This window comes from Nyctibius grandis, chromosome 1 (assembly GCF_013368605.1).
Source record: "Nyctibius grandis isolate bNycGra1 chromosome 1, bNycGra1.pri, whole genome shotgun sequence".
NCBI lineage: Eukaryota > Metazoa > Chordata > Aves > Nyctibiiformes > Nyctibiidae > Nyctibius > Nyctibius grandis.
In genome coordinates this window covers 75,359,256-75,383,103 of record NC_090658.1, presented here as the reverse complement: position 1 = coordinate 75,383,103, position 23,848 = coordinate 75,359,256, and the positions used below count along the sequence as shown (strand labels likewise).

Below are 23,848 nucleotides of genomic sequence, written 5' to 3'. Positions count from 1 at the left end.
TAATAGAAGCAGCTGACTATGCAGTGCATGAAGTAATTCTGTCCAGGAAAAAGCAGGAAAAATGCCTCAGAAGGCTAAAATACGTGGACTGAACATGAGAAGAAAGAGCTGGTCCCTTGGGACCACTGAAAGAAGCAAACAAAAAAAAAGCCATTATGTGAATTGGAAGGCTATTTTACATTTTTGAAACAATTTATGGGAAAGCCAAGGTTAGACGCTCTTTGTCAAATCAAAATGATTATTTGGAATGTTTTTTAAATTAGAAGTTGTATTGTGCTGTGGGCGGTTGTTAGGACATTGATTCAATAGCAATCAAAAGCAGTCACCATAGTTTGATCACATAGAGATCATAGCAATAAGCAGGGATGAGGGTCCAAAAGTTGCCTTTCCTGCTAGGGAAGTGCGGTCGGTGTCTGGAAAAAAGATGGAACAAACTTTTTCCTCCTCAGATCATGTCCTTTCCCTCTGCCCTCCTGACTGAGGCTGTACTGGAAGGGATGGAAGATCATGGTAGGGGAAAGAAATGCTGGAGATGTATCAGAGACTTAACAGTGCGTACATGGGGAGTGGAGGAACTACATCTCTAGTTTGTGAGTAGTTTCAATGGATAGAGTTGAGAAATGTGAAGGAGTTGCACGTCCCTTTACAAGCAACATGAACGTCATTATTGCCTACAAAGGTGAATATATCATAGACCAGATGCATGTCAGAAGTAGAGTTGTTGAACTTGCAAATATTTTCTGAGTTGTTGATAGAAAAAAAATCTGGAGATTTTTTTTGTTTCAGTACAAACACCAAAGGATGATGAAACCCAAACCAGCCTACATTTCATCGTTAATATCCCAGGTGAATTTGATGGGCAGGGTCTTCATTTTCTCTTTAAGAACCTCATCAAATCTTTCACTCTGTGCCACTGTCATGATGTTTTTCCAGTCTCCAACAGTGCCTGAGGAAAAAGACAGCAAAGGGAGGTGAGAAGCAGAACATGCAAATCTCTGAAGCCCACTGCAAAAAGCAATGCCTCTCGTAATCCTTGGAGGTCTCCTGCTACACTGAGCATTAGGATATCTTAGCAATGTCCAGGAGCCCAGGGATGCCATGTATGGACTCAGAGTGTAGTTGATCAAGAAGGTCTATGCTCACACAGTCAAGGTGACTCTTCCCTTGAAAGGTAAGAGTAAAAAAAAAAAAAAAAGTATTATCTTACCCCTGGCTTGGTACAACCCTTAAATCCTTTCCTGTATCTGACAGCCCTGGCTACAACTTGCATTACAATCAGTAAAACATTACTGTTTTGTTATACCCAGGACAATATGGTAAAATCACAGATGCCATGGCAATAAAATTGCTCTTATAAATTTAATTTCCCACTAACCCAAACTCTCCCTCTGCAAACGGGGCATTGCAGCTGAGACCAGAAATCCTAGGTTCATCTCACACCAAGAAGTGTGGGATCAAATAGTTGTTGCATTGGACTGCTTCCACTTTACCTTTTCGTAGAAATCTACCGTCGTTTTTCGGTACGAGGCCACCTGGCAGGTCCTTATAATTTGCCCTGTGATCTTCTCTCATGCTCTCAAATGTAGCCTGTCTCACAACACTGTCCACTTCCTCTTCGCTCAGCTCCTTGCCTATGAAGCTGCAGATCTTCAGCACAGCACTTCTGAGATCCTGCAATAATGTGACTTTGAAGAGTCTTGATGATGCAAAGAAATAAATGCATAGAGCAGTGGAATACAGGATAATAAAGGACATACATCTGAATGCAAAAATGACCATAATTTTTACATGAGCATCCTCTCGTTTGCATCAGTTGAACACTGGAGAGCAGTGACGCTGTAGCTCACTGCACCAGCGTGCCCTTGGGGATGGGGAATTCTGTGTTCTGCTCCCCATGCTGCAAACCCACTCTGCATCTCATGTTAGATGCCCTGGCAAAGTCACCCCTGGAATCGCACCTGTCACTGAGAAGGCACTCAAGCCATGGGGATGTGGTCAGTTGTCTTGTCCTAGTGAGGGACTCAACCTGAGCAACCCCAGGCTCTGAAGGCTGAGGGACCCATGTGGAGACATGTGATGTGGACTTTGCTGCCATGGCTGGGGTGCTCTGGGGCTTGCCTGCAAGGAAAAGGGCAGCCACCCTGGAGAAAGGAGAAGCCGCACAAAAGCGTGGGCAGCCACCAAGCAGGCAGCTTCTGGTCAGCAATTTGAAAGCTCCTCATGTGCTTCAAAGCCTGCCTCTTAAGCACTTCCTTCCTTTAGTGCAACTGTCCTTATGAGCACAACATTCCTGGTGAATATACTTGTGAAAGTCTTGTTCTGTACGATTTCAGAAAGGGTTTTTTGGGGTGCCAGAGAAGATAACTTCTGTCATACTGGAAAGTGTTTTGCCTAACAATTGTCTACTGATTGAGAAGACCTTGAACCAATGAGACAAATGACTTCATCCTCTCAGAAGTCTCAATTTGAGCATACTCTGCATTGGATTAAGCGCTTTCCAATATCAAGTGTAATTATAAAGAGCTGTCTGAAAGTGACCTCAATATAGGAAGAGAATATCTTGAATACAGTGATACTAGTTTACCTTACCTTTTTCATTTCTTCATAGGTAAGGAAGAGTATATTGAAATCCTCTGCATGACTGTACCAGCCTGTAACGTGATCCAGCCACGAACTGGGAGCAACTTAGCAAGGGAAATTATTAAAACAAAAAAATAAAGAGAAACACTATTAACAGCTAGCAGGAAAACCAGTAAAATTATCAGTCGTTTAGGTCTTTGAAATGTTTTTTTTTTCAATAGTGTTTTTTGATAATTTGAGGGATGCATGCTCACAGTCTTTGTGACAATTCTCCGAGCTAATGTGGCAAATCCCCTTTTGTTTCTCGTAATCTGAACTAATACTGGCAGAAGCAAAAAACTGCTTCTCTGTCTTTGCTGTACAGTGCCTGTTCTTGTGGGTTCACCTCCACTAACCACGTGCAGAAAGCATAAAGAGATTTTCAGTCATAATGTTTATATTCTGAATCAGCATCCAACTCAGAAAAAATAAGCAGCTTACATGTTGGGGAGCAGCAAAGCCATAACTATGCTACTCCCTTTGGACCAGCTTTCATCAGAAAATGGTGTCAAGCTCAGACAGCCTCTGCAGCTTTGGGTTCAGATTACTGCATAGCTGAGGATTCTGGTAACTGATATTTATTGATACAATTCATCTCCCTTCAATCTGAGGTCATGAAATGGGATTTGGTCTCCTTAGTAAAAAAAAAAAAAAAAAAAGCCTACCTTTGCCAGCCAAAAATCGCTCCATAAAAAGATTAAAATCTGGTACTTCCTCTGCTATGGGGAAGAATTTGGAGAAGTGGTAGTAAGAAACCATAACATCCTTAGGGTTCCTGGAAACATAGATGATCTGCAAAATAAGACGATGACTCGTCTCAGAGATGTTAAAGACTCCATTACCCTACCATCAGTGCATTTTTCCATACAGGTCCCGCTAAAAATGCGTGAAAACAATTTGAAGGTGACAATAGCATTAGGGCAGTTATGGATAATGTAGCGCTGTCAATTTGTTTATAGGTAGTGTGTTCCTGTAGTTGCAGTCGTTCAGTGCCTGCGGCTGACTCTCTTCACGTCATCAGCGTTACAGGCTTTGATAACACTGTTCGCTTGCGCAAGGCAGGTTGCAATAACAGCACTAGCAAATTCTTAGGTTGCTTCAGCTTCCCATTTCTGTGTACGGTCACGATGAAATGAAGAAGAATTCCTTGTAAATCCTGGCTTTGGTAGTGTTGACAGCATCAGTACTCTGTGACCTCAACTCCCTGGCCTGTGGTGCCAGTGGCAGAGGCAGCACACAGGCAGATTTTGAATGGCAGGTAAGAGGGAGCCCTGACATCTTAAAAGAAGGAGCTGTTATTGGCAAGGGTTATTGTGGCTCCTGCTGGCCCCTGACCACATGAGAGCTGCTGCCTCAGGCACAGACCAGGCACCACCAGTGAGATGGGCAGCCTTCTGCCTCTCAACTGGCAGCATGTGCCAGCTTCTACTAAGTTTCTGCTCCTTAACACTGAATGTCTGATTAGGGAGAGAAAATACAGCCTGGCATGTCACCCTTACGAGGTTACAGCTGTTTGCAGAGAGAGACAGAAGAATCATGTTCTCAGACTGCCCTTCTAACTGGGTAAAATGACTACTTTTGATTCCTGCCTAATTGAAAATTTGTCTGATTATCTTCAGCAAAACCAAAACCGTTATTTCCAAGGTATATAAAATAAGGATTCCTAAACGCATTGCAGGAAAACTCAATAAATGCCTAGTTCAAGAGCTCTGACCTGAAATCACAGAAGAAGTTATTCTATGATTTAATAGAAAATATCAACGACCTGAGTGACATTTTCAAGCAGAGGTGGAAAAGATCCCCTCCCCAACAAGCAATATTCTTCTGAAACCACAATAATTTCCATGTTTTCTGACATGCGTGCTCTGGGTGATTTCAGGCAATTTTCTCCTTCTTTGTTTGGCATCATTTGGGTTTCAAATCTTCTGCATGTGAACTTTCTCTTCCAGATTTCACTGGTACTGTGAAGGGAATGGTGAACACACTGCAGTTTCCCATTACACTTCTATCTGTGAAGAAGGTAACAGCAGCACTAAGAGCTTGCCTCCATAGCTGCTGCAGGCAGAGCTCTGCCACAGCTCTGCTCTCACTCAGCCGTGTGGAACCCTACATCAAAAATAAGGATGGAAGGGGCAGAAGCCATTGGGACCATTGTAAGAAAGACTAGCAGAAGTACGAGATCCTTTGCCAGGGAGCAAAGTAACCATTTGCTGTAAGGCGGCTAAGGCAGTTCCTGGTGTGCTTTTAGAAGTATACATCCCATATACATCTTCAGACTTGCCTCCATGTCCATGTTCTGTCAGTGAGTGTTAATCATAGAATCAAAGAATGGTTTTGGTTGGAAGGGATCATAAAGATCCTGTAGTTTCAACCCCCCTGCCATGGTCAGGGACACCTTCCACTAGACCCAGTTGCTCAAAGCCCCATCCAACCTGGCCTTGAACACTGCCAGGGAGGGGGCATCCACAGCTTCTCTTGGCAACCTGTGCCAGTGTCTGACCACCCTCACAGTCAAGAATTTCTTCCTACTGTCTAATCTCAATCTACTCTCTTTCAGTTTAAAACCTTCCTCCCTCATCCTATCACTACATGCCCTTGTAAAAAGTCCCCCTCCATCTTTCCTGTAGGCCCCCTTCATGTACTGGAAGGCTGCTAGAAGGTCTCCCTGGAGCCTTCTCTTCTCCAGGCTGAACAACCCCAACTCTCTCCGCCTGTCTTGATAGGAGAGGTGCTCCAGCCCTCTGATCGTCTTCGTGGCCCTTGTCTGGACTTGTTTCAACAGCTCCATGTCTTTCTTATGTTGAGGCCCCCAGAACTGGATGTAATACTCCAGGTGGATCTCACAAGAGCAGAGCAGAGGGGCAGAATCACTTCCCTTGACCTGCTGGCTCATGTTGAGCTTCTCGTCAATCATCACCTCCAATTGCTTCTCCTCAGGGCTGCTCTCAATCCATTCTCCGCCCAGCCTGTATTTGTGCCTGGGATTGCCCTGACCCATGTGCAAGAACTTGCGCTTGGCCTTGTTGAATTTCATGCAGTTTGCACAGGCCCACTTCTCAAGCCTGTCAAGGTGCCTCTGGATGGCATCCCTTCCCTCCAGCATGTCGACCGCACCACACAGCTTGGTGTTATCGGCAAACTTGCTGAGAGCGCACTTAATCTCACTGTCCATGTCTCCAACAAAGATGTTAAACAGTGTTGGTCTCAATACCAACCCCTGAGGAACGCCACTCGTCACTGCTCTCCGCTTGGACATCGAGCCGTTGACTGCAGCTCTTTGAGTGTGACCATCAAGCCAAGTCCTATCCACCGAGTGGTCCGTCTGTCAAGTCTTCATCTCTCCAATTTAGAGACAAGGGTGTTGTGAGGGACAGGGTCAAAATGTAGTAGCCTGGTTAGACCTTCTCTAAGGAGACATTTTCCATGGGAGAGAAGCCTTGAGCTATGGCACAGTTCATGATGGAGAGTCCTATTCTGAAACTCACAGCAGCGCGGAGCAAGAAAAGGCAGTTCTCACATTCCTTCTCTACCTATTATAGTCCCACCCTACTTATGTTTTCAGTGTGGGAGACCTTTTTTCAGACCTTTAACTTCGGTGGAATCGGGCGCTTTCACAAGGGGAAAAAATCAGTGCAAGTCTTTGACCCTGGCAGATCCTCCTGAGATGCACCACCTCTCTCTCTAACAGTGTCAGTGCTGAGAGATTTGGCAAAAGGAAAAAGAAGAAAAGGGCTTTAGAAGGTGCCTGAACTCTCCCACATAGATGAAGCAGGTGGTGTTTATACCGAGACATGGGGAACTGAAAGAGGAAAAAGGTAGGATTTGGACCAACTCCCTGAGGTAAATTGGCATGATTGGTTTTAAGGAAATTGCAAAAATAACATCACTTACACGTCCTCTTTTCTTTCTCAGGTCTCTTGGAACTAAGTAGTAAGGCAGGTGGGTGGCAAAAACACGAGGCAGAGGAAGAGCTGCATAATCCGCATTTTGTATATTGTATTCCAGCCATGGGATTCTGTCTATGGTCTTCACATTTTCTGTTCCATTACGGTGGCCTTCATGAATTATTAAGCTCAAAATGTTCTGAGTCCACACAGTTCCTGAGAAGGAAACCTTTTTATTTGAACCTTGCTTGAGGTTTTTTTTTTTTTTAAGTAAAGATAGTATATTGTCATAAACAGAGCCTCTGCCCAGCTATAAATAGTTTCACTTTGTGAATATAAATGCAACCTCACATACTGAAGAAAGCAAACACTGTCTTGGTGACTGCTGAGTGCAGAAGGGAAGCATATTTTTCTTTTGTCCCTGCAGAAAAGCCATGGCCAGTAACTAAACCTTCAGTTCCTTCACCCAACATTCTCAACTTCCACACAAGTTATGTCTATCCTCACCCTCTTGTGGCAACATGAATTGCTGCATCTCTGTGGGTCACCACCTGAAAATATCTCATATTGAGTCACAGGGCAAGAAAGAGAAATAGCCCTAGGATTCAGAGGAACAATACTCAGTGATTTCACAGCTGTGTTGATTGTCTTGTGCTGCTTGGCATAATCAACCTGGACAATTTTTTTGCGCTGTGGTAGAGATTCAACAGAAGGATTAGGGGGCACCTTAGATTAATAACTGGCGAGGAAGCAAGAGGATGGTGGGGCAGGATGGAGGAAAAGGTGTGAAAGAGAGAGATGACATTCTGTGCAATTCATAACTCAAAATCATCTTCCAACTCCTCCCTGTCCCAGGGCAGCCTGTCACTTTGCAACACGAAACTCCTTCTTGCAAAGTTGTGCTCATCTTAGTGCCATAACATCTTTACCCCTGAAATACTGCCTTCTCATCCTCCCTCTCTGCCCCTACTTTGACAGCTAACCCCGATGCTGCCTGACGATGAGCTAGCATTGCTTGGGCTCCCTGTCCCCTCGCTCTGTTACCCATGACACCTCCACAGGCTTCTCATATCACATCTACCTTCCCCACAACCACACATGGTGCTCCCTGCCACTCTCTCTGGGCTCCGCTCAAGAATGTCTTTCTGCCCCAGGTATTTCACTGAATACCTGAGGGAATAGTGAATTCCAGCAAGATGTTCAGTGACACCAGGAAGAGGGTGTATGTTAACAAAACTCTGGTTATATTATGCAAAGGCTGCATCTTGAAGGCTGCAGAAGTAAACCAAAGGATAATGGCAGAGGTTCCCAAGAGCACAAACAGAAGAGGATAGCAGAGGCCTTGAAAGTACAAGCACAGATTGGTACCAGACATGTCAAGGCTTTAGTCATAAATCACTGCTTAATGCATGCTCAAGTCATTAATTACTAATCACTGAAGAAATGCAGTCTTGAAAAACGGAGAGACCAGTTTTAGAGCATAAAGTGAACCAGTATTTAAACATACAGGTCTAGGCATGTCAAGACTTTAGATTTCATGTAAGATGACAGTGGAGCCAGGTGATTGCTCAGCTGCATTTGCTTTAGAAGTAGGAATGCAGAATTCATCTACACTAGTGTCCTGTATTGCTATTTAGGTAAATAGTACTTTATTATCGTTGAAAGGAGGTATATATCAGTGACTCATGTTTGCTCTGTTCCTGCTTGGTTGTAATTTGGATGCAGCAACCTCCAAACCACCTTCCATGTGAGCCCACAAATCATTCCAGATATCCCACAATCATCTCCAACCCTCATGCACCCAGCCCTACCAATACTGTACACACAAAATGTGTATTTTGAGGCACAGGAGGTCAGTTTGTTTCGTGTGTAGCTTGCTCTGAGTACACCTACAAGATTGAGTCCAAGAACGAGGTAGAACAATTTGGTTGGACATAAGCAGGAACCTTGTGTCTGGCTGTTCAGGCCATGGCTATGCAGGGTCTGTACTTAATGCTACACTGCACATACTCAGAGATGATTCAGGTCTAAAAGCAAAGCAAACAACCCTAGGTACTTCTGCAGTTAGATGGATGAATAAAGGCAGATTTTTTTCCCCTTCCATTCTTACCTGATTTTGGGTAAGTAGTTATAAATATGTCACTATCTTTGATTTCAAAATCCTCCAGGGTAGCTACGTACTCAGGTGAAGTATTTACACCAAAATAAACCCCTTTGTATTTGAATACATATTCTTTTGATGGTTCCATTGTTAATCTGTTGCCCCTATAGGCGAATAATCTGCAATAAAAAATATAAAGTTATATCTTTTTCCTTGGTTGTTGTGGGGTTTCTACGAGACAATGGTCACGTACTGAACGAGCCATGTCCAAGGGGGTGGTAGTAGGTGGTGATGAACTGACCAATCATAACGACGAGCAAGGACCTTGGCTACTGAGACAAGCGAAATATGTAGAAGTCGAAACAAGATTGATACAAGAAGAATGTCATGACAGCATAGTATGGCCTGTTAGCATAAACCAATCAGAACTAATATAGAGGTGCGTGGACAAAGCATGCTCACGAATCATATTAGTACATGTAAGGTATGTTAACCAATTAGGATTAAGACGACACGCACACGGAGCGTGCACGGTAGTGAAATAGTATAAATGTACCCTCAGATACGCGAATAAAGGAGATTTGCTTAACGACCATATTGGTCTGCGTGCATTTACTCCGTGCCCTCTCGTGGACTGCGTCGTGGGACTCTGCTACGACAAGTGGCGCCCGAACAGGGACCCTTCCCCCGGACCAGGGGCCTTCGGCCGGAGACTGCGGAGAAGCAGCGGACAACGGCACGAAAGGAAAGGGACGAGAGGAAGCCAGCTGTAGAGTGCTGCCCCGGCACTGGATTTTCGCACCGGCAGGAACGGATGCGGTAAGCCCAAGATTTGTCGCTAGCGGAGGAAAAACCTGGGTAGGGCTGCCCAGGCAGCTGGGGAGGAGATGGGGGCTACCCTGACTAAGACAGAAGAGGCAGTGGTGAAACTCCTCCAACATATTTTCTCTACGAGAGGAATTAAATACGATGAAGCTGTATTGAAGCAGTTGCTGTTCTGGGCAAAGGATAAAGGACTTTTTGAGACTTTTAATGATGTTTTTGAAGTGACCTTATGGGAGAAGATTGGTGCGTCTCTCTGGGATGCGGTAACTAGTGGTGATAAGGACGCAGTAAAATTGTCAACTACATGGAAATTAGTAAGTGAGGTGTTAAAAGAAATGAAAGCAGAGAGAGAAGTTACACACACAGCTTTTATGGCTCTAGGACCGCAGGCATCTGCTACTGCGACTCCCTCGCCTGCTGCTATTCCCTCAGTGCCTGTTGCTACTTCGCCTGCTACTCCCTCGCTGTTTACGGGACAGATAGTTCCAAGGGCCCCAGTAGCAATGCCAGTTGCAGCTCCTTTACCGTCACGGCTACAGACAGCTCTGACACAAGCTGAGGAGCGAAAAGCAGGTCCAGACTCTGCAAACGATGACAAAGAGAGTCGGCCAAAATCCCCTCCTCTCATTGAACTTTCTATGGATGAGGTTAAACAGGAGAGCAAGAAGGAGAATGAATTTGCTCTGTATCCACATTTACCGGATTCGCCATTTCCAGAGACACCAAAGCCAGTAGTTCTGCAGTCGCATGGATTGAAAGAGAAAGGATCGTTACCACCTCAAAAGGCTGCAGAAGATGGACGTGAACTTGATATGGAAGAGCTTGGTAGACGACTGGAAGAATTAAAACAGGAATTGCAGCGCCGTCCAGCCAACGCACCAGAACACGTGACTATATCTCCCCCAAACCCTCCTCCGTATTCGGGACAAGTATTGGGGCCACCTCAACCACCTCAACCTCCTTTACAACTACCTCAACAATCTCAACTACCTCAATTCCCTATTCCACCTTTAGATCAGGGATGGGGGGGTGGTCAGGGTGGTCTGCATCCATCTGGTAATGTGGGAGAGGGAAGGCGTCTGTTTGCATGTATGGGGGAAGGGGGAGAAGGGAGGGGAGGAGTGCAATGGAAAGGGATCATTCGGGATGCGTTATTAGAAGGAGTTATATTTCCACAGGCATATCATGTGCATGTAGGTGTGGGTCCTGAAGGAAAAAATGTTTGGCAACCATTAGATTGGAAAATTATCAAAGAGGCGCGTCAGTCTATACAGTCGAATGGCTTGAGCTCTCAATATACACAGGCTTTGCTTAAACATATTTTCACAACTAACCTTCTTACGGCAAATTATATTCGGCAATTAGTGTCTATGTTGTTGTCTCCTTCTCAAATGTTGCATTTTCTTAATGCCTGGACTAGTGCTTGTCATAAAATAGCTAATACACCTAGGGGTCGAGATGAACCTCTTTTTAATATTACAGCACAAATGCTGTTAGGAGAAGGTCCTTTTGCTACTGTAAATTGGCAAGCGCAGTTTAATGTTGAGGCATTAGCAGCAGCTCAGGATGGAGCATTTCAAGCGTTAATGTCGGTTCCTAGTGAAGGTGTTCAACAAGCGTATACCAGAGTTTTTCAACAGATAGGAGAACCATATGGTAAATTTATAGATCGTCTGTATGCAGCTTTGCGAAGTACGCCTGATTTAGATGAAAGAACTAGAGACAAATTAATGGATGTTCTTGCTTATGATAATGCAAATGAGAAAACTAGAAAGGCATTGGCACATTTACCGAGAGGTGCAGGTGTTGCAGCTATGCTGGAAGCAGTGGACAGAATGTTAGGTGTAGAACAGGCTCAGGTTATGGCTGCTGTAGTTGGAGCAACAGTGAAACCTTTGTTGGGAGCAGGAGCAAGGGCTAAGGAAAAGTGCTTTAAATGTGGAAAGATGGGACATTTGAAAAGAGATTGTAGACAGGGATCTGGAAAGTGGTCTGCTAATTGCAAAAGGTCAAATCACAATACAACAGAGTGTAGACGAGTGCAGGGAAACTTCCAGCCGAGCGCGCCGCGCCCGCGCGCGCAGACAGCAAGTCAGGGTGCTTGGACCGCCACTCCACGGCCACAAGAGGAAGTGCCGGAGTGGATGTGGAAGCAAAATTAGATATATACTTAACAGACAAACAAGTAACTGTGGTGTTAACTAACATGAAAGGACCTTTAGGACATGGTTTAAGTGCGTTACTTCTTGGACGATCATCTATTTCTAAACAAAGAATAATTATACTGCCAGGGGTTATTGATGCAGATTATACAAGACAGATATGTGCTATGGTATACACCTTATCCCCACCTGTATTTATTCCAAAGGGTCAAAAGATTGCTCAGTTAGTTCCCTTTAAGGGCTGTGTTCCGAACGCGTAAGACAAAGACAGGGGGGAGGGTTGTTTCGGATCAACTGGACAGGCATTGGTTAATCTTGCTATTGACATCACGAGAAACCAACCCGTGAAAGAGTAACATTAAGGAATCAGTACGGGGAAGAAAGACAGATCTCTATGCTAATTGATACAGGAGCTGATGTTACAATTATTGCACAACAACACTGGCCACACACTTGGGCTGTGCAAGCGGCTCCAGTAGCAATAGCTGGAGTTGGGGGTTGTACTTTACCAATGATGAGTCAGCAACCGGTACAGCTACAATTTACAGATGGAGTCTGTGTGAATGTTAGACCCTATGTTATGAGGGTGCCAGTATCTCTTGTGGGACGGGATGTGTTAACACAATTGGGTGCAAAATTGGTAACGCCTTTTTAGGAGCGGTCACTGAAAAAGGGCCTGTCCTACCTTTAAAATGGAAAATTGAAACACCAGTATGGGTGGATCAGTGGCCGCTTAGATCAGACAGGCTGGAACAGGTTGAACTGTTAGTCCAAGAACAGCTAGAAGCAGGACATATCAGACCATCCACAAGTCCTTACAATACTCCAATTTTCACTATTCCGAAAAAATCAGGCAAATGGCGATTGCTTCATGATTTGCGGGCCATAAATGATATTATGGAAGAAATGGGAGCATTACAGCCTGGACTACCTACTCCTACCATGATTCCAGAAGGTTGGCAAATTTTAGTAATTGATTTAAAAGATTGTTTTTTCACAATATTTTTGCATGAAAATGATTGTGCCAAATTTGCATTCACTGTTCCTAGTATTAACAAACAGGAACCTGCTAAAAGGTATGAATGGGTAGTCTTACCTCAAGGTATGAAAAATTCTCCTACATTGTGTCAATTATATGTTGCATGGGCTTTACAACCTTTTCGCTAAAAGTTTCCTAACCTTTTGATTTATCATTATATGGATGATATTTTGATTGCTGGTCAGGATTTGAAGGTGGAATTTGTGTTACCAGTGTTAGAAAAAATGCTAGAACAACGGGGACTGAAAATTGCCCCTGAAAAAATACAAAGATCGGAGCCTTGGAAATACCTAGGCTGGGAGGTAACTAAGCAAACAATACGACCTCAAAAAATCACTCTAAAAGTGGATATATCAACATTGGCTGATGCTCAGAAATTGTTAGGAGAATTGCAGTGGGTTCGTAATACTTGTGGCATTACAAATGATGATATTGCACCATTGATGCCATTGCTTGGACAAAACCCTGATGTCACTGTGAGCCGTACTCTCACAGCAGATCAACAGACAGCTATAGACAAAATTGCACACAAGGTGGCAACACAGGATGTGGCTCGCATTACTGAAAATGAGCCACTCTCAGCAATTATAGCAAACACATCACTGGAAAACAAACATTTGAAAGCTTTAATAGTTCAATTAAATCCAATTGTTAAAATCATAGAATGGGTTTTTCCACCTTTTCATCCTAGGACAACAATCTGTACCAGAGTGGAAGCAATAGCACAACTGATTGTTAAAGTGCGTAAAAGAATTACAGAAATTAATGGCCTGGATCCAGATTCTATCTATGTACCTATCAAGAAGGAATATCTACAGTGGTTAACAAATCAGTCAACTATTTTTCAAATGGCTTTACAGGACTTTACTGGACAATTGTTGGTACATTTACCAAAAGATAAAAAGCTACAGTTTATTTACAAACAGGATTGGGAAGAACAACCTATCAGATCAGAGATACCTGTATCTGGACTAACTGTTTTTACTGATGCAGGAAAACGGTCACACTCTGCAGTTATTACCTGGCAAGAGGATGGACAGTGGAAACATTGCAAATTCTCAGGACAGTCTGAGGACTCATTGCAGACACTTGAACTTTTTGCAATATACCAGGTTTTTGTAAAATGGAAGGATTCACCTGTAAATATTGTAACAGATTCTCTTTATGCCGCAGGCATTGTAAATCGAATTGAAAGAGCTTTTATACGTCCAGTGAAAAATATGCGACTTCACACCATTTTGCTACAGTTGCATCAAGCAATAAACCTCAGAGTGGTATCTTATTTTGTCACTCACATTCATAGTCATCAATTTGGTCAAGGCTTGAGCATTGGCAATAATAAAGCTGACACACTTGTGTCCTATACACAAGTCTCACCAAATTTATTTGAACAAGCTCGCCTATCTCATCAATTCTTTCATCAATCAGCAAAAATGTTAGCGAAACAATTTCAGCTTACCATGGCACAAGCACGCGAATTGGTCAGTGCTTGTCCTAATTGTCAGAAAATTGGCATGGGAATTGGAATAGGAGTAAATCCTCGAGGGTTGAGTGCGTTGCAACTGTGGCAAATGGATGTTACTCACATTGCAGAATTTGGAAGGCTCAAATATGTTCATGTATCTATTGATAACGTTTTCACATGTGATATAGGCTACAGCGCAAACTGGGGAAACTGGTCGTCATGTCAAACGACATTTACTTGCTTGCTTTGCGAGTCTTGGGGTTCCACAACAGATTAAGACTGATAATGGGCCAGCATACTGTTCACAGATTTTTCGTCAATTTTGTCAACTATGGGGTATTACACATGTCAGTGGGATTCCTCATTCGCCTACGGGTCAGGCGATTGTGGAACGTGCTCATGGTACATTGAAACAGCTTCTGCAAAAACAAAAAGGGGGAGAGGTGACTGAACCTTCTGAGAGACTTGCAAAAGCTGTTTATGTACTCAATCATCTAGCAGGAGATAAGGAGCGACCCCCAATAGTAATACATTGGGAGGCAGTTCGACAGGGAGCAAGCTATGTGCAAAACAAGGGCAAAGTGTGGTATAGGGATCCAGGTACTAACGAGTGGTTGGGACCAGGGGAACTGTTACTAATGGGTCGAGGTTATGCTTCTGTCTCTACAGGCACAGGTGTACGGTGGTTTCCGGTCAAGTGCATTAAACCATATGTGGAGGTGGAATCCAGATCCGGAGATCCGGCAGAGAGAACAGCACCGAGCACTGAGAGTATTGACTCCATACCTAAAGAGATTGGGGATTGCGACATCATCGTTGAGCAATCTTGAAGATATCTTCACGTCATTACCACCTTTACGTGTAACAGCTGAATAGGAAGTAAAATTGGCACGGGGCTGTGATGGACATAAACAGGGTTGTAGACCACGGGTTCTAAAAAAGTGTAATGTATGTGGGAAAAGTAAGTAGCGGGTTATTCAACCATCTGAGCCGTGGTGGAGACATTTTTGGTGTGTAGTATGTGTTAGATGGGCTAGAGCAGAAAGTTCATTAGAAAGTCAGGCAATTCAGTTATTAGAGAAAGAGGCTTATTCACTTGGGAGATTTGATGCTCCAGCACTTCATGTGGCACAGAGAATTGGCGATTATCAACAAATTCACATAGCTGAAATAGCTAGCACGTTACACAGACGCTTGCTAGAGCAGCAAATTGTATTGGCAGGAAGTGTGGTCAAAATACAGTGTGGAGAAAAAATTAACATACCACGATCATGGGAAGTTTCTCCCAAGGATTGGGAGCGACAGCAGTTGCGATGGTCTTGTACATCTCGACCATTGCGCAAGCGGTGATAGACATCAGACAAAATATCTGGGTTACCATTGCAAATGCGACTGGACAACAATCATTTTGCTTGTCCATGGCAACTCCTGGAGATCCTTTTTGTACTTGCCTGATAGGTGTTCCTGTTTTTAATCCAATCAGTTTTCAGGGCTACATACAAAACCCTACTCTTGCTACAATGAGTGCAACAACAGCTAGTCAATGTGCAAACTTCATGAATCCAGGTGTCAACTATACTGCCTGGTGGCAGGGACAGATAATCATGTCACTTAATCACACTATGATAGAACCACAGGAGCTAGATTTATTAGGTGCTTTAGGGCCTACCTATGGAGCAGTCATGTTTAAAAGTGACAAGGCAATTGCTCATGTTCGCATTGATGACAATACGCTACTATATGCTGTGCAAGATGTATCTCCAAAAAATGAGTTATATACAGGAACAGGGAAAAATTACTTCCGTCCATTGGAGTGTCGATATTCTGATACGAAAGGAAACAACATGTTAGGCCGGAAATTACCAAGAGGCTTGTTTTTAATCTGTGGTGATCGAGCCTGGCCAGGGATTCCTAGTAGACCAGTTGGAGGTCCATGTTACCTAGGGAAACTTACTCTGTTTCGACCTTCAGTGGGAAAATTGGTAAACAAAACAGTATGGAACTACATAGCCTCTCGGAAAAAGCGTGCGGTATTACCGCTGGGACCAGGATGCAATGATAATGTACGATACGGGGACAGACCTACTAATTTCATTGCTGCTTTGTTTGCGCCAATAGGGACTGCGAAAGCGTTACAACTAACAAAAACACTAGGGTGTTGGACAGCTAAACAATTAAATATAACCTCTGAGATACTTTCAACTTTAGCTACTGATGTTGACAGTATTAGACATGCGGTATTACAAAATAGGGCTGCAATTGATTTTTTGCTTTTAGCTCAAGGGCATGGATGTGAGGATGTAGAAGGAATGTGTTGCATGAATCTTTCAGATCATTCTGTTTCTATTCACCAACATCTTCGGCAACTGAAGGACAACATGAACAAACTTACTGTATCAACATCACCCTTACTGGACTGGTTACAATCTAAAGGCATTACAGGATGGGTAAGGGAATTGTTGGTACAGGGAATAACTGTGTTGGTTGTTGTAATAATTGTCTTGCTAATAATGGGATGTGCAATGAGTTGTATCAAGCAAGCATTGCTGAAAATGTTCCATCAGACCTGGCTCGTTCAAAAACAAAAAGGGGGATTTGTGGGGTTTCTACGAGACAATGGTCACGTACTGAACGAGCCATGTCCAAGGGGGTGGTAGTAGGTGGTGATGAACTGACCAATCATAACGACGAGCAAGGACCTTGGCTACTGAGACAAGCGAAATATGTAGAAGTCGAAACAAGATTGATACAAGAAGAATGTCATGACAGCATAGTATGGCCTGTTAGCATAAACCAATCAGAACTAATATAGAGGCGCGTGGACAAAGCATGCTCACCAATCATATTAGTACATGTAAGGTATGTTAACCAATTAGGATTAAGACGACACGCACACGGAGCGTGCACGGTAGTGAAATAGTATAAATGTACCCTCAGATACGCGAATAAAGGAGATTTGCTTAACGACCATATTGGTCTGCGTGCATTTACTCCGTGCCCTCTCGTGGACTGCGTCGTGGGACTCTGCTACGACAGGTTGTCATCTCACAGAAACCAAAAAGCAAACAAACAAATGAGTAATTCAAAGAAAGAATCCAGTACTGGCAAATTTTAGCAAAAGGCATTTCAGCAAAATTCTGGATCTGAGTGTCTGTAGATTTTCCTTTGGAATGTCAGTAGCTCTTTAACAGGGCTAACCTAATTACCAAGCTCTCATTCTGAATTTTGTGACTGAAACTCTGTTCATGATGTCTTATTTCAATTTCTGCCTCCTTCTACTTATTCTCTGTCTCATTCCTAATGGTTCTGCCATAGTAAGCATGATTTCTGCAAACTAGAATGGGTAATCATGAACGTGGTATTTTCTTAAACATGACTACGGGTTTTATGAGGTTGTTGTCTTGTGTCTCATTAACACCATTGCCGTATATTTGCCAGAAAAAGACATTAATCATCATTGTTGTGGGGACTAGGGAAGAGCAAACACTTGGGGAGATACAGGAAGAGTAAGAGAGAGACCGAAGAGAGAGACTGACTCTTGTAGCTGAGCCAGAGCCTAATGGAGCATTGTCACAGTTTAAAGCTGGGCTGGCGATTAAACCTGCAGCAGACGCTCTCTGTTAACCCTCCCCCCCCACCCGAAGGGAAAGGGAAAGGGAAAAGGGAGAGAGACTTACGGGTTGGAAAGTTAAAACAGTTTTAATAAACCTATAATAATGAAAAAAAAGAGTATAATAATAATATTGGAATAATCAAATATATACAAATATATATACAAAACCAAGATCGAGCTCCCCCGATGTCGGCAACGTCACCACCGGCACTGCAGGGCAGGCTCCGGGAAGGCCCAGGCTGGGCCTAGCGACGGTCGAGAGCTGGATTCAGGGATGCACAGATCAGGATCGGGGGCAGCAGGAAAACAGACAGAGTCCTCCTTGGACACCGGCCATAGCAGAAAAAAGCAAGAGCGAGCAAGAGGCGCGAGACCCTCGTGATCCCCCCGCTTTATACCGAGAATGACGTGTATGGGATGGAATACCCTCGTTGGTCAATTTTGGGTCACCTGCCCTGTCTGCTCCCCGCTGCAGCTGCGACCCCCCTTCGGCTTTTCACTTGTAAGCAGTGAGGAATTCAGCGGTGACCTTGGTTTCTCTAAGAAAAAAGTACAGCAAGAGCCTTACTGCACAACATCCCTACCGGTGCCTCAGCGATAACTACAAACTTCGAGCGTTATCAGTCCTGGAAGCAGACACTGTCTGCAAAAACATGCAGTTAGTTTCAGAAAGTGCAGTTACTTAGAGGAGACTTAGCTGAAAGTAAAAATCACTGAAAGGAAAATCGGCCTGGTTTAGGCCAAACCAGGACAAGCATCAAGATTTGAAGGTTTTGATCTATGTCTCTCCTGCAGTCTTTCAGCTGAACGATACACCCATGGATTTTTGTGAGCTTAACATCCCAGTCTCTCTCTCCCTGCTCTGTAGATGAACTATTTATTATTACCCTTAGACAACGTACAAGCCATGGCAGAAGTGACGTAAGTGAGTTCACTTCCAGGGTTGGATATCACAAGCACTGTCTCATGTAGGTTAAAATACGTTTGGAAAGATGTTCCTATCTGGAATTTTGCCTAGGTTCCTGTCCCCTGCCTTCCCCTTGCAACGTGGCTGCTGTGTTTGCCATTGCTTCACCATCGGGATATCACCCGACACAAACACATACCTTAGTTTTATGAGATTACTTTCAAATTTAATTTCTCTGATTAATACCCGCACTTGATATCATTAGACCACAAAAAGATCTTTGGCTTTGGGGGATCCACAAGCTCAGTTCTACTGCCAAAGACCCGCAGCTGGATGTCACCTTCCTGGGAGTACCGACCCCCGTGCTTATGCTGCCCTCCCTCCACCCGTGCCAGTGGTGTGGGCCATAGGGAGGGCAAGGGGGGGGAAGGGAGGGCAGCCGCGGCTGCGTGTGATGAGGGGCTGCCTGCCTCACCTCATGGCGACAGACGCTGCCCATGTCAAATCCTGTGAGGTGTTTCAGCCTCACGGTGGAGCCTGCATTTCACTGACTGAAACAACCCCCAGCGAATCAGAGCTCTAAACAGAGAAAAACCCACATTTAGGAACCAAGGTAATGATGCACTTTTAAAATCAAGTTGTGAGAACAAAGCTGGGGAAGTCTGAAGAGTGCAAAGATATGGAGAATGAGTGAAAACTGTTACGGGAGAAAGAGCCAGGAATTTGTGGGAAACAAAAAGGGGACAGAGCATACAGAAAGCTTCTTGATCTCGTTCTGTCAAAAACATGAGGTTTTTTATCACTTTGAGACAAAGGTTATCACACTGCTTGTTTCTTACAGATGTATGAATACATCATGAAAAAATATACCATGGAAAAAGAGCCTTGCTCTGTTTCCTGGAAAGCTGATTCACGATCTAGTGTATCATGGGAGAAAAAACCAACATTCAGGTGTGCTCGTATGAGCCAGCTACACATCTCAAAAACGCATCTCAAAAATCTGTCTCCAAATGCAGACACAAAGGTGCCTGCCAGTTAATCTCCTAAATCCACACTGACGACACACTTTTACTGTACTTAGTTAATTATCTCACAGGTACGACTCCAATTTCTTTGTTGAGTGATACAGAAAAGCCAAAGCGAGACTCCAGTTTCCACATCTGCACTGAGCTAACCCTGCTCTGGTCAGCCGTCCTCCTCTCAAGCACGGACCAGCTCTAGCCCCTAGTTCTCTGCAACTCTTTCTGGCAGTACATGCCAAAATGGTCTACAAAAGAGGTCTATGTGCAGTTATTATTATTTTACTGAGAGGGAAATAGAGTATCATTTGACTCACAGATCTACCGTTCTAATGATTTCAGGCATACTTACCTCCTCTGCTCTCCTTTCGGTGCCCACAGAGACGTGTGCTACTGCTTCCGAGCTCAGTGAATGTGAGTAACTCTAGAGATGCGTGAGACGTCACATTTCCTTTTTAACTGAGATGTGAACTCGTGGACACAGTGCTGGTTGGCTCGCTTTCAATATTTCCTTATCTTCAATGCAGAGAGAGATTAGAGAACTAATATAACTCGTGAAAAAGTGAAAGCAGTCCAGAAAGGTTTTTGAAATTATTTAAATGCTCATTTTGATTTCTGTTCCTCCTTGTATTATCAATAGCATTATTGAGGAAGGTTGGAGACGAGCCGAAGTGAATAAGATCTTTTGCTTTTTGCTAGATTTTGTTTTTTTTTTTTCTCAGTTTTCACTGAACTTTCACCAAGCCTGAATACACTACTCCACCCAAGTGGTTGATCAGACTGGTCCAAACTGGTCTCAGCCATGAGTCTGGAATGAGCTACCTGGGTTAATCATGTGTATGTGTTCATATTAAGTTTTTCTGTGAGGTATTTTATAATTGAAATAAAATAATACCTGAGACATTTCTCACTGAAACCTGCAATCCAACAACATCACAAAGAAGAATATTTTGTTCCCCAGTTCGGTATTGTGTTTTGTATGGGATTACTTTTTAACTTGGATTAATTGCCGAGGTCATCCTCAAACTTGCACAACCCATCAGTCACGTTGGTGAGCATGTGAATGAGCCAGGAAGAGGAGTAGGGCTGAGGTGTTTTTCACCACAAGGAAACTCTTACGGTGAACGATTAAGCCTGTTCAGCTTTGCTTGCTGCTCCAATCAGGTATCTCTCTTGTATTTTGTCACGGCAATTTCTAGTCTAAGTGTTTAATAGTAATGGAAAACAACATCTATTAATCCCAAAACGAGACAGGGAAGTGCTCCACCAGATGTTCCAGCCCCTGGCACATCACTCTGAAGTATCCAAAGAGTAACAGCTATGGTCCCACATCAGCTTCGTGAACTAGCTGGAGAGCCAACAAGGTGTGAGTTAGGGCAAGAAGCAATACTTTCCAGTGAAAGGACACAGCGTGTAAAGTCATTTCGCCTTCAGACACATAGTGAGTGGGGAAAGAGTATGAATCCTAAGGATATTGTGAAACATCAGCATCCTAAAATTAGGATTTGTTCCTGCTTGTCAGTAACACCGAATTACAGTCTATCTGCAGTTAATTGAACAAGAGTTTCATGTATATTATCTTTTTCAGGACAAACAGTCCATAGCAATATTAATAATTAACCTGTGGGATCCAAATACCTAGCATATACTTATATTGTAGGTGCAGTTGCACAAAGTTCATTGGCAGAATGGGAAAGGAAATGTATGGTTTATTGTCTAATTTAAACAAAACCAAAGTTCTCAGTGCTGTTAACATCTTATTCCTTCTCTGGTTGTTTCCTCTGGTACTTCAGAACAATACAGTTCTGTACACACTAATCAGAAAGGTCTCCTGCCCACCTATATAGTAAAATTAAAATGTAAAGTAAATGCCTAAATTAGGCACATGGAATCCCATACTAAGTTTCATACAAGTTACTGCAAAATACATTCAACGTGTCATAGCAAAAAAGGGCAGGCTAAATTAGACCACTTCAACACTCATTTTAGAAATCTGCGTAGGAACAGATTGTTGCCCACCAACTGAGGGAAAAAAAATAAAAGGTTTGTAAGGCATGCCTTTATTTTAGATGTGCCTCAGGTACTATTACATACTAATAACATCTAGCATTGACTCTTATTGCACAAAATCCATGCCAAAGATACGTGATGCCTGAGTTACTAGAGAAGCTTCTCAGAAGTTAGCATTACCTAAGGGCCACAGTCAGTGTGGAAGGCAAAATGTAGCCACTTCTCAGGAGTAGTCTGTCTGCTCTCCACCACAGGATTTCTCGCCAGCATAGTCTCTCTCCCTCTCTCTTTCACTCCTGTAATTCACAACTGCATAGGTTTTACCTCTGTGTCCTGCATTCATGTTCAGCAAAGTGCCAGGGGGATTGTAGATTTCCACAACAATTCTAAACCACCATGAAACAGATTTGTCTTTGGAAGATGAGGTTTTTGGGCAGTTTTGTTTGTGTATCCCCACTAAAGCACCAGAGCAGGATTCCAGCAGAGATGCTTCAACAAGTGCTGTTAATTTGAGGGTACATTCTTTCTTTCTCTGAGAAAGAGTTTTCTCTCTGATAGCCATTAGTTTGTGTTGTTTCCCCAAAGTTTTCTATCTAGAGAGAGGGAAGAGTTTGGTGCATTTACACTGCAGAAAAATGAACAGGGTGAAGGTGAGGCCTGAGAAATTTTGGGAAGAGTTATAGGGACAGTGTCAAAGCCAAACCCCAAATGTATATGTGGCACAGTGGAAATCAAACGTTTTCACATAACATGAGTGGTATGTGAAAAGGTGATGTTGCCAGGGCAAAGTGTATGGGCAGTCATAAGGAGGATGGGGCTGATTTTCCTCTGCAAAGGATATGGAATAGTGAACCAAATAGGTTTACCATTTGGTGAAACAAATTCAGAATTTTCTACTATTATGTGTATTTTTGGCCCATTTTAACTTGCATTTATCTGTTGCTTTTCTTCTGGGAAAGCAAAGTAATTAACATGAATTTCAGTGACTTAGCTGTGGGCCAGCTGCCTGTGCTTGCTCCTTGACTCATGTGCTCCAGAGGGTATGTCAGTAAATAGGTATTTCCATGCTGATTTCAAATTGATAAAAAACCCTGGAAAACAAGCTAGTCTAGCTAAAAAGAATGTGCTTGATCACCCTAACTTTTTTCAATCCTTAGATACAAAGTCATTTTACAAAGTGAAGCTCATAAGCAATGGGATGAATCTTGAGTAAAATCTTGGTCGTGGAAGAGTGAGAACCAGGACAGCAGGTAGTCTAGAACAGATCGTTTTTGTAATAATTTTTGCTTAATTTTTTATTAGACCCTGACCCCCTGCTTCAGTACGTTACTAGTCGATGAAGGTCAGAGTTCTCAAAATATATAAAATGAGGAACAATATCAGCTATTTAAGCAAAGCAGGCTAACAGTCTGAGCACAGGATTCCTCTGTTCTAGTTTCAAAGATGGTGTCTTCCTTTTGAGTATGAGGATTTGACTAGTGCTGCATTATAACCCATTTTTCATAAATTTGAAGGAATATTGATCTGAAAATGCTATCCTATTTTTCTCTTATTTTTTCCTTCCCATTTCTGTAACTGTCCTTTGAAGAGATGTGACAATGAGCAAGATGGAAAGATGTTATAGGAAGCACTAAAGACACCTGCACCTGAAGGCTGAGCAGCTCTTCTGCTATCTTGCGCCTAGGATATACATGAGCACTTTGGTGAATAAAAGGGATCACATACCATGCAGTTATTTTTTTTTTATTTTTTTTTTCTTCTGTGGAATTTTATAACACTTTAAGTAATGGTCAGTAGTTCTGGTGCCCTAACCAATCAGCTGTAGAGAGGCAGCACTAGTCACCTTTTAGTAAGGCATAGACTTATTACTTACTACTTACTACTAGAGTAAATTCCTTTGCTGTAGTTGAGGATAATAGTTTCAAAATGACTAGTTCAAGTCTGTAGGAAAAAAGTCAGAATGAGATGAAGTCTGAAATAATTTGGTTGATTTGTTCAGAGAGGATTTTTTTCATTTTGAGCTGTACATCAATTAACTGCATGGGGAAAAAAAAACACCTCACCCTAGGAAAATTAGTTTTCTTTTTTGAAACACTCAGTGGAGTGCAGAATACAGTATCAGGTTTTATAGAGTGTTTATAGGTTTGAATGTAATGGCTGTTGTTTTAGAAGCATCTTGTTAGTAGCACATAAAGCTTAGCACA

The 23,848-nt window shown here is 43.1% G+C and overlaps 1 protein-coding gene across 1 annotated transcript; it reads right to left on the bottom strand.

Moving 5' to 3' along the window:
- Window positions 1-821: 821 nt before the first annotated feature.
- Window positions 822-20,022, bottom strand: LOC137669939 (amine sulfotransferase-like). The gene is made up of 7 exons (XM_068412426.1): window positions 19,987-20,022; window positions 8,614-8,783; window positions 6,511-6,719; window positions 3,285-3,411; window positions 2,590-2,684; window positions 1,491-1,671; window positions 822-946 (listed from the first exon to the last, which is right to left on the bottom strand). Exons 2-7 carry the CDS (start codon window positions 8,750-8,752, stop codon window positions 822-824), a joined length of 876 nt encoding a protein of 291 aa, XP_068268527.1. The 5' UTR covers window positions 8,753-8,783; window positions 19,987-20,022.
- Between the last annotated feature and the right edge of the window lie 3,826 nt (window positions 20,023-23,848).

What these genes read in the sequence shown, in the direction of transcription:
- LOC137669939 (XM_068412426.1), bottom strand. Translation starts at nt 8,752, where the DNA reads ATGGAACCATCAAAAGAATATGTATTCAAATACAAAGGGGTTTATTTT. An exon ending in TGAGAAAGAAAAGAGGACGT is followed by an intron (nt 3,412 to 6,510) that starts GTAAGTGATGTT and finishes CTTATTTTGCAG; the next exon opens with ATCATCTATGTTTCCAGGAA. An exon ending in GCGATTTTTGGCTGGCAAAG is followed by an intron (nt 2,685 to 3,284) that starts GTAGGCTTTTTT and finishes TCCCTTGCTAAG; the next exon opens with TTGCTCCCAGTTCGTGGCTG.